The sequence below is a fragment of the Pomacea canaliculata genome, linkage group LG5, assembly GCF_003073045.1.
Source record: "Pomacea canaliculata isolate SZHN2017 linkage group LG5, ASM307304v1, whole genome shotgun sequence".
Taxonomy (NCBI): Eukaryota; Metazoa; Mollusca; class Gastropoda; order Architaenioglossa; family Ampullariidae; genus Pomacea; species Pomacea canaliculata.
Window position 1 is genome coordinate 12898834 of NC_037594.1, and position 10950 is coordinate 12909783.

General features: G+C 45.7%; 1 protein-coding gene across 1 annotated transcript; it reads left to right on the forward strand.

The window, feature by feature from the left end:
- The first annotated feature begins 725 nt into the window (after nt 1–725).
- LOC112565018 lies at nt 726–7145 on the forward strand. The gene is made up of 2 exons (XM_025240233.1): nt 726–1108; nt 1245–7145. Exon 2 carries the CDS (start codon nt 4243–4245, stop codon nt 5407–5409), a length of 1167 nt encoding a protein of 388 aa, XP_025096018.1. The 5' UTR covers nt 726–1108; nt 1245–4242; the 3' UTR covers nt 5410–7145.
- Nucleotides 7146–10950: the final 3805 nt, after the last annotated feature.

Genomic DNA, 10950 nt, shown 5'->3' on the forward strand with positions numbered 1-10950 from the left:
TGCCCGCGGCGCTCGGGTACCAGTTCCAGGTTATGGCCACTTACTATGGAAGGGATCAGCCACCCGGCTTTGACATGTGGCGCGGGATGTTCTTGTCTTTCGTCCTCTCTCTCTATTCACGGGTGTCGTGGGCTCGCGGCCACGCATGTTTATACCTGTGTCAAGTTCATCCACTCACTCATGCAGGCACGCGCTCACTAACTCTTGTACCAACATATCTGACGAGGAGTAAAGTGGGGAAACCGGAAAGTACCACACACAAAAATCATGTCACGTGATCCATTCATCACTCAGAGGCTTTGCTGGAGACGACGGCGAGGTGCTTAGCGGTTATCAGCAGCCAGCGAGTGGCGCAATTAATTTACTCATATTTTGATTACATGTGTGGGAACACAGCATAAATCTAACGGCAATTGTTTTCAGCGACAGTTATTTGAACCGGGTGTCTACATAAACATAGAAATTTCCTCGACAAGAGCAGAATAATGGGACACATTTCTGGTTTTGTCTAAAGTTTATTAAAGTTAGTTCCAACATGACAGACAGAGAAAGCTTACTTTTTTAAAATTATACGAGCACGAACTCGTTTTCAATTATTTATTTTGTACTCCGTCCAAAGTTTGCATTGTGTATGTAGGGGTACTGGGGTAGGTATAATGGTATGTGTGGTATCAGGTGGTGCGCCGCAGTCAACGACGCGTGATAGATCAACATCTCCAGCGTTAACACGAGGTCAGAAGGCAGGTTCAAACCTATCTGCGACCTGTATCAGTTACAGTTAACGTGGCGTAAAGAACCTTTTAGTGGTCCCCTTCCCAGCCTCTACTCCTCATTCCTTACAGGAGGCGGGGCTTTTTCGTTGTTGCTCTGAGTGAGCGGTATGAAGCAGCCAGGTAGACGGTCACTAGCAGGTGCAAGTACCCACGGGACTCCACCCGCCGACATGGCTTGTATTGTCTGCACTGACCACAACAGGCTTAACACAGTTTCAGTGGACAAAGTGTGCTGAGCTGCTACCTGTCTGTGTGGATTTGATACCTTCAGACCCTGGTTTTCTCTCTTTTGTTCCTTCTGGCGGCTGGCACGGATCGGCACCCGGCTACGCGAGGTGAGAGAGAAAAGTTTGCTTGAGGAGGGAATCGAGAAAGTTCGTCAGGGTTACACATCGCAAGACGAGCTGTTGTTCACAGCTGACGGTGGTGAGACTTTATTTATATTTTTTTTTTTTTTTCTTCTTTTCTCAGATTGTCTTTGGCGCTGTCGTGAGACTGTTCTTCGTCACAACATCAGGTGCTGTCATCACCCTGACACCTGACCTTTGATCTGCGCGTGCAGCTAGAGTGACAATCTCTCGTTCACAGTGTTGCCAGGTCAGAGAACACAGAACAATACTACACTGGCGTCATTTCTGAAGGTGCCCATGCTCGGATAATCGTTTATTGTTCTGTGGGCCTTGTCTTCTGATTTAAACAGTCATGCAAGCAATCAGTGCAAACACACGGCCGCAGCGGTCGACTGGTACTTGTTTGAGATAGATAATATTTTTAAAGGTGATTTTTTTTTCACACAATGAAAGACACTAAGCAACGCCATGTAGACGAGTGTTTCTCAAGACCAACACAGGAACTTCACTGGTCATAGCAAACGAGGGTACAAGCAAACGGAGTTCCTTTTCTACAGCATTCTTCAACTGGAGTGTGGTCAATTCGGGAATCCTCGGGTGCCCAGAGCTACTGAGAGGTATTTATCAGTTTTCTACCCAGCCACCCAAAGGGGAATTAACTGTACCCCCCGTTAAGAAGGGAACTTGTAAGTATTGTGTCCATGCCTTGCTAACTGGCTGCAATCAAGGCCTGGGTACCTACGACAACCACTCCAATATGAGTGGGAAAAAAGACCCTGAAAGTGGAGTACGAGTAGTGCTGCAAACATTGCATTATTTTAAAATCTCAGCCACATGTTTAACTTTGTCAACGCTAAGGTGCCGGATGTAGACTTCAGTAAGTGGTACCACAGGTGAATACAAGTTGTGATGCAAGAACAGTATATGTATCAAATGTGTATGGACGTGGAGGAAAAAAAACCCATACCTGTACACATCCATTCTACAAGGTTGACCTTAGACTGTGTACCTCACAGAAGTGAGTGGAACTTTTTTCTTGTCTTTCAGGGATATCAGTCGTAAAAGAAGGTAGTGTGTGATTGACTCAGTAGATTCAGTGGACCACAATACATGAATAATTCATCTTCTCTGGGCTGCGGCTCCTCCTCTTCACCTCCCCCTCACTCTTGCGTGCATTTACTGTCTAAAGCAGACATCAGCTTTTCTTGGAAATGCGAGTGCTGGTGATTGTTTTTCGTCAGGTACCTGGACTCTTGAAGACAAAACATTTTTTTAAGTGAGACGAAATTCCACATACTGTGTGAACATACTAGTGAATCAACTAGAGTGGGTGCAGTGTGAGAAGACAGACCGTTGAACAAAGTCGAAACGGAAAGCTCTGCAACACTTAAGCTCTTGTAACCAATAGTGAGAATCGATGGTCCTCGGTTCAGATCTCGCATCGGGCTCTCTGTCCATTTTTTCTGCAAATAACACCATTTACACGACTGACAACTTTGCCGTGATATAACCTCAGTTGCTGACACTTCGTTGAACACTGATTGCCATACACCCACCCTACAATTTTCAGGGTGCTTCGCAGGTAGATTACAGGATCTTCAACAGAAGATTAAAGCGCAGAGAAGGATTGCGTGGAGTAAGCTCTGTTTACATTGCTTCTGGAGCGTTCTAATTGTAGTCTCGTAAAACAACTGCAGCAACATTTCATTACCACAAGACAGCTTTACTTTTGTACTTTACCTGACCACCTCGAATGCTTCACTAAACTCGCCTTCACACACCTTTCTGCAGACCCTGAGGTCGTTTTGCTTCGGACGCCAGTTAGGTGAAATTCCGGATATTCTCGTCGTTTAACGCATGGAGCGAGAAAGCGCGAGCAAGAGTTCTCGACAGGCCGCCAGTGAAAGCTAGTTCCGTTCGCCCTTCATTCCATCGATTGTTCGAGCTGATAGGAGCGTGTGCGTGTCTGACTGCGAAAGTTTGCTTTTAAGTGATTCACTCTACACCCCCGTGACCTGGGCGACATTGGTATTGAACACCTGCCAATCCCCCTCTGTCCTCAGCTAGTGTTTATGTATGTCTGATGTTTGCCTAGCTCGTGTACCGTTGCCGCATTTGCTTAATGTGATCCAGGTCCATACACAGAAAAACTTCAAGGGGGGGGGGTGTCTGTGCTGGGTGGGTGGAGGGATTTCTGTAGTCAGAGACTCCGATATCGTGGCGATAATGGAATAATAGGCGGCTTTAGTTCGGACGTGTGGCCGATTGCGTGTGTCAATCACCTAGCCTTTTATCATGAAAGCCAATGGTGGCTGTTCGCTGCCGTCTACCGACTCTCGTGGTAGAGGCTCTGCTGGCAGCCAGAATGGTAAAGACAAGGAAAAGAGTAGCAGTCTTGCGCCACCTGGTGTCAGTGGGGGCGCCAGCGATAGAGGTAACGGTAGTGGTGCCGGCGCTAATGGTGGTGTCAGTAGTCGGAACGGCGTTGACAAGTCTGGCTCTCCGTACTGGATGCGAAGGTTGGAGGAGAGGTGGCAGAAGCTTCACCGCAAGATCAACGCTCCTTCACCCGTGAACTTCAGCGACCGCTGGGCAACCAAACGGCAGCACACCCGGCGGAGGTCAAGATCACACGGCCGGCCAGCAGTCAGGCCCACGAAGGGAAGATCCTGCCGGTGCGAAAACAAGGCTGCAGCGGGGTAGACAGAGGTTCGTGCCGCTCGAGCGACCGCAGTGGTGCAGCGACACCCGATCCCTGTCCTCCGGAGATTGTTTCTGAAAGCCAGTTCCTGCTTGTAAACTTGTCAGAGCCTCGATCGCTGGCTAAGTGTGGATTCTGCGCATCGAGGGCGACAAAGTGTGACCACAACACCGTCGAACCGACTCAGGTTGAGCAGAGCTCGCTCACAGATCTTGACCACGGAGCACAACTCGCCCCTGACACATATCTGACAGAGACGCGGAGTGCAGTGGAGCATGGCAGCAGATGCAGCAATGGCGCAAGCTCCACCTCAGAGACGACGGTCGAGGAAGCAGCAGACGATGCAAAGGGAGATGTGATTGAGGCAAGAGTAGTAGGTGACAATGAGGTCGCATCACGGAATGTCAACGAAGGGGGGATGAACGTTGGGAGGGGTGAAATGGAGGACGAGTTCGGGGGACGTGTGCCCGCAATACCCAACCTTCAGGCACGTGCTGACGTCAACGGAAATCCTCTCCCTGGGACTAAGTCTCGTGCAGTCACGATGAAGTCTCCTACTGGTGATCTTGGTGGTAAGGAGACGGCTAGCAAACATGAGGGATGGAAGCAAGGCAGGAGGGGTGCGACGCGTCGGGAGGGTATGCGCGTGTTCGCGCACATGTCCATGGAAGCGCGACATGCCGTGACCGAGACGCTGCAGGAGATGAGGGCGTCAGACCCAGGCCAGACAGACGGTGACCTCGACGAAGATGTCAACGACGTAAACGATGAGGCCGTCTGCGATCCTTCTCATCTCGACAGCTGCAGCGGGGAGGCTGATCTGAAGGCGCAGCGTGTGAGCTCCGCCTCGTCCAGAGACCAAGCCTCGACTAGGAACCAGACACCTGCTAGAAACCAGGCATCGAGTAGAGACCAGAGTTCGAGAGATCAAAACTCGATTGGAGATCAGATTCCGATCAGACATCGCTCGACACACGTCGCTGCAGAGCAACGTCCCCTTGTTAAGAAGCCTGGAGACAGAGCAGGTGCGCAGGTGGGAGGTGGGCAAGGAGGAAAGTCTCCCAGGAATTCCCAAAAGATGACCTCAGTGCGTGCAAGCACCCGAGTGCCTTCCAAAGCTGCAAAAGAGGATGCGACGAGCAGTCGGGACATTAAGCCCGGAGTAACGTGTGGTCGTTATTTTAAAGCGGAAATGACGTACAACCGCGACATCACCATCGAAGAGGTGGAAGAGGCAGGCGACCCGGAGCTCCTGAGTCTGGCTTCAGCTGACCCCCTGTCCTTGCTCCCTCCCGTGACCTTTGACCCCTCTCGCCTACCAACAATCTCCAGCAGAACCGAGAAGCATCTGCATGGCCGCCTGCACGGCGCCAGAGGGCAACTGCAATATCGCATCCGCGGCATCGGCTCCTACCGGGTGTCCCGCGAGAGGACGTTCGAAATCACGGCGCCAGACTTCGACATCCGCTACCGAGAGGTCATCACGTGCCAGAAGGGCGACCGAGACACGCCGCCGCCGGACATCTTTGAGCAGTCAGTGAATAAGGTGAAGGGCTGGCTGACCAAGTACCATACTCCCAGATAGCGTTTGTGTGCTCCCTGCCCTTGCTTCCATCGTCTGCACAGTGTCTGTAGTTCTATTGGGAACTGACAGAATCGAACTCTGTTCGTGAAGACACTCAGGTCTGTTTTAGAATCAGGGAATGTAACTACATGGTGGTGAGGAGTTCACTGTGGCTGTAACCATGAAATTTACATAAAATTCTACAACGATAAAAATAATCCCGAAACGAGTCGTCAGTCGATGTTGACAAAAGATGTTTGCGATGATTCTGAAGAGCAAAGCAAAGGTCAGCTGCAGTGGATGATACCTGGGGTTAACGCCGAGAGGTCGTGTGTATGATCAGCATATCAACTGTTGTTTTTTTTAAAATCGAGAGACAGTGTGAGAAAGAGAGGGAGAGACCGAAAGCTATGTGTGACTATATGTATTTATGTGCGAGTGTTTTAGAGAGATAACGAAAGAATGTGTGTGTATGAGAGAGAGAGACCGAAAGATGTGTGTGAATGTGTGTATTTATGTGCGTGTATGTGAGAGAGATAGCTAAAGAATGTGTGCGTGTGTCCTATTGTGACTGTCAATGTACTAACATGTGGTTTATCATGTAATAAGAGTCAGAGGAAGTCGAGAACAACTTGTAATCTTAGAAGAAATAACCAGTCACCCTGTCGACAGTACACAAGCTCAGATATCTTTCCTCTTTTTGTCTTTGTTTCTTTAACATTCTAAATAAATGTTTTAGTTTGCTGCTCATCTGGTATCGATATGAGGAAAGCTTTGTTCATTTTGTAAAACTAGAAAGATGGCTGCTTTGTGTTGACTGACATCTGTGTTATTCTACTCTCCACCTTAAGCTTTCTTTCTTTCTTTGATATATCGTGAAATGGAGAGTAAACTAATTTTTATATGTGTATGTATTTATGAGTGAATGTAGATGTAATGGGGACATCCGTCCTGTTGTAGTTCACACATGTACCACGCGCTAACAAAAATTTTACTTTTTACTTGAAGGGCATTAAATTGGAATTTTATTAAATCGCTCTCTAATTTCTTCATTTGGTTTGTATAATATTGAATTAACCCTTTCTGTTGATGATGATGATGATGATGATGTCTATTTGTAATGCGCATGTATCCATTCAGAAGAATGCTCATTGCGCAGCAAAAAAAAAAAAAGACTTTTTCAGACTTGTATTCACATCTCTTCTTTTTGTTAACAAGCGGTTCCTCGCGCATATTGTCAGTGGAATGTTAGGTTGTTTTTTTTTCTTTTATGACCAGGATTTTATGTAAAATAATAAAGCAGTTTACGGAGTAAGGGTCACGGGGACAGAATGCGGTCAAAGTTATGCAAACACGTTCAGCCCTGTCTTCCGAGAAACTACTAGCGACCCTCCGTCTCAACGGAAGCAGCTACAAGCAACTTGAGCCTCCCCGCCCCCTCAATGCTCCCCACCAGTCCTTTGAGTCATCAGACTTCAAAGAACAATTCTGGCATACCCTGTAGGCAGATAGGCATATCCTGTAAGCAGACAACAGAACAATTCTGGCATACCCTGTAGGCAGATAGGCATATCCTGTAAGCAGACAACAGAACAATTCTGGCATATCCTGTAGGCAGATAGGCATATCCTGTAAGCAGACAACAGAATGATTAAGGCATATCCTGTAAGCATGACACGGCGATCACCTACACCAGCATTTCTATGTCAGAGGAGCAAAGCTCATGAAAACTGCGGTCGGTCTGCTGGGTACTGATCTCCAGTTTGCCACAAACAATTCCTACAAGATACATTTAAACGACTTCCTCTTAACACAAACATACTGTTCTCTATTTACCTATTTATATTCTCAAGGTTTTGAATGGCTGTCAAAGTAAACGGACTACTCATACTGTTTCGAAAAAAAAACTTTTTTTTTTTTTTTTGTCTGAGGTGAAGTTTGACGGTTCGTGTATACCGTCCTAATCTTGCAATCCGCGGAGAGGGATAAAAACAAACAATCGGGTTTGCAAGATAAGAGACGTGGAGTAAATTATTCCGTTGACAGTTGTACCTATAGCCGATGGAGTCTTGGCATTGAGATAGCATATCAGTGCGCGTGCAGGTGTGCGTGCGTGTGTGCATGCGCGCGCGAATGAGGCCTTTGTTACTGAGAATGCAGCTTCACTCAGCTCTGTGTCAGAAGCATCGAACCCTGACGACGAAGCGCGCCTTCAGGGGGTTGAAATAAATAGAACCACCAGACCCTGTTCGTACGAATCAATGCAAATAGTTCAGACCTTTGGAGGCCAAAACCTCTCGCCCGATGAAAGGACAGGGATAGATGTTACAACACCTTTCAGTCGTCTTTGATAAGTATTCCGACTGTGTACATTAGCCCCGTGACGCACAATACGTGGCGTGAAAACAGTTTGATAGTGAATTCCGAGATGGCGGGTTGGTAAGACGCCGAACAAAGCACACACAGAACGGGGACAGTGAATGGGAAAGGAAATGGTGTCGAGTAGGGATTTGCTTTTAGGTGACCGAATAAATGGAAAGCGGAAAAATCCAGACTCAGGAAAAAAGGTGGAACGAGGAGAAAAGTCTGTTTAAAAAGAGAACAGAAAAATAGTTGTCCTGAACACCAAGAAACTTGCGCGTGAAAGAAGTCGCCAACAGAGTCGTCGATGCGATGGCTGAAGCTGAAGCTGATTTTGTTTTTTGTTTGTTTTGCTTGTTTGTTTGTTTTGTTTGTTTTTTTGTTTGTTTGTTTGTTGTTGTTTTTTTTTGTTGGTTTTTTTTTTTTTTTTGTTTTTTGCGAAAGTCTGGGCAGGTAAATAACTAGATATTCCTCACTTTTCGCTGTTTTACTCCTTTCTAGGTATTTTGTGTGTGTGTGTGTTCAAACGGCAATTGTGCCTGTTGAGTCTTCTGTTGCTCCCTCTTACTCGTTTGTCTTTTTAAATCTTCTTATATGCTTGCTTGCACACGATTACCTTATCAACAAACGGAAAAAGGAATAGTGTATATATATATATATAATTATATACACACACAGAGATTAGCGTTTTGCCTGATGAAGTTTTAATATTTTTTTGGTAGAGGGAGTAATAGTTTCCTCTCCCACTTCAGCGCTAGGAAATTATTAGCAGACTTGAACTGGCTGCTTCGTGAATATTCCCCATCTTGAGTACGGAGAAATCAAAAGAACTGTTTCTTTTTTCCTAATTCAACGAATCTTTCTTGGCCAAAGTTTTGTTTTGTTTGTTTGCTTTGATGTTCGTATTTGTTTTCCGGAAACGCAATCGCAAGAAATGTATCTATTTTAACATAATGCTTCATCACCAACATTGAAATCACTTTGAATGAAATCATCAGAGAATTATTTCTTTATGAACAAGAAAGTTTCTCTGCACACAGTCACCGAACGTCATGTGGATGAAAGCAGCAGACAGCCGTTTAAACCTTCATCTTCCAGTTTTAGTGCTCGACATGATTCGTGTTTTGTTTTGTTTTATCGACGGTACGTCACTCAGGTGCGTGCTGCCACGCACACTTACACATCATAGCCTGAGACTTTCGATCCATTACCGGACATGGTCCTCCAGACAATGGGGTGCAACGTCACTCAGCTCCGTGTCAGAAGAATCCCGACGATGAAGCGCGCCTTGCCTTCGGGGGATTGAAATAAAATAGAACCACCAGATCCTGTTCGTACTAATCAACAACTTGTCCAGACCTTTAAAGGCCAGAACCTCTCGCCTGATGAAAGGATAACCATTCCGATTGTGTATTATCTCGCCGTGAAACACAATATGTGGCGAGAAAAAAAATGTTGACATTGAATTCCGAGCTGGCGGGTTGGTAAGACACCTAACAAAGCAACACACACACACCTGTAGGCTTTGAGTCATTGCCGACAGAACACAGGCAGGAAATGTGAACGGAAATGGTGTCGAGTAGGGGAATGCTTATAGGTGACCCCACAAATAGAAAGTAGAAAAATGCAGGGTCAGGAGAATGGATGGAAGAACGTGTTTAAAAAAAAGAAAAGAAAGATTGCTCTGCACATCAGGAAACTTGCTTTCAAAAGAGTTCGTCAAGAGAATCGTCGATGCGATGGCTAAAGCTGTTTCTTGCGAACTTCAGAAACATAACTAGGTCTTTCCTTCCTCTTCGCCGCTCTCCTCTTTTCTTGTTTTTCCTTTTATTTTTTTTTTTTCCTATTTAGATGACCATTGTGGCCACTGACTCTTCTGTTGCTTTCTCTCCCTAACTCGTCTTTTTAAGTCTTGTTCCCGGTTATTACATGCTTACACGCGATTACCTTATCAAGATAGCGTTTTTCATAAACATAATTACCAGAAATGTTTCTATTTTAACATAATGCTTCTTCTTTTAATTCACTATAAACAAAATCATCAGAGAGGTGTTTCTTTATGAAAAAGAAAGTTTCTCTGCGCACAGGAACGGAATACACTTTGGAAAAAATCAACAGAGATTAAGTATTTCTCTGCTTACAACCCAGTTTGAATATTCCCCAGACAACCCCACTCCTGCTTCTTTTTCTTCGAACAAGAAAAAAACATCTCCGACTGCAGACAGTGGGGTGTGGGACATGAAGACCCATTGTGAGTTGGTCGTTGCCAGCACCGTGTGTTGCTTACCTGTGTTATTAGCGGCGCACGTGTCGAGTTTTATTGCCTTTGAGGAGCCGCCACCACAGGGCGCCGCCACCCCGAGTACTTGGTGACCTATCAGGGCGACACTTGGCGACACCTGACAGTCGGCGATCAATACACTTTCTGCAGTCGGAGATGTTTTTTCTTCTTTCTTTCTGCATTTGTCGACATTGCCGTTTATTGGGGTTTTATAGTCAAGTATGTGGAAGGTTCTTTCTGTTGCCTGCTTGATCTTGCACTTTGCTTTGATCTTTATGTCGAGTATATACTTTTTTTTCTAACGGTCCTTTTACTAGCGTCGTTGAGAACTACTGCAACCAGACATAAAATTATTGAACGTGTTTACTTGTCCTGTAATCACATTACTGTAAACTCTCTTCCACATCACATTCGTCACTCGGATTCCAAGGCTACATTCAAACCTTCTCTGAAAACATATCTGTTCATAGAGTACTGTCCCTGAATTACTATTCTGAACTCCCTGGCAATGCTGTGTCATGCTAACCATCATGTAGCCGTTGTAACGACTCCATCTGACACTGTTTAGTACCTACATCCCTTCATACTTTCATCCATTGCTTTACATTCTACTCTTGTCTCTCGTCTTTATGTTGTTCTGTGTACACGTACCTCACTGTCCACTGGCTGTTATCTGTCTTTTATCATTATTTGTCTGCACAGAGCGTGCGATTTATCTTGGTCGTGATGCTGGACATTATATATTCTCATCATCATTATTTTTTTTAACTAGTTCAATCTGGAAGTATAGGGTAGAAACCTGACAAGAGATGAAATAACTATTAACTGTTGTGAAGGACACTTTAGCCTCTCACTTGTGTCTTTTCATAAGCTGTTCCTCTGACCTGTGCGTTTATCTGTTTGCTTTTGGATTTGTCCTC

Coding starts and splice junctions, on each gene's coding strand:
- LOC112565018 (XM_025240233.1), top strand. CDS start 4,243: ATGAACGTTGGGAGGGGTGAAATGGAGGACGAGTTCGGGGGACGTGTG.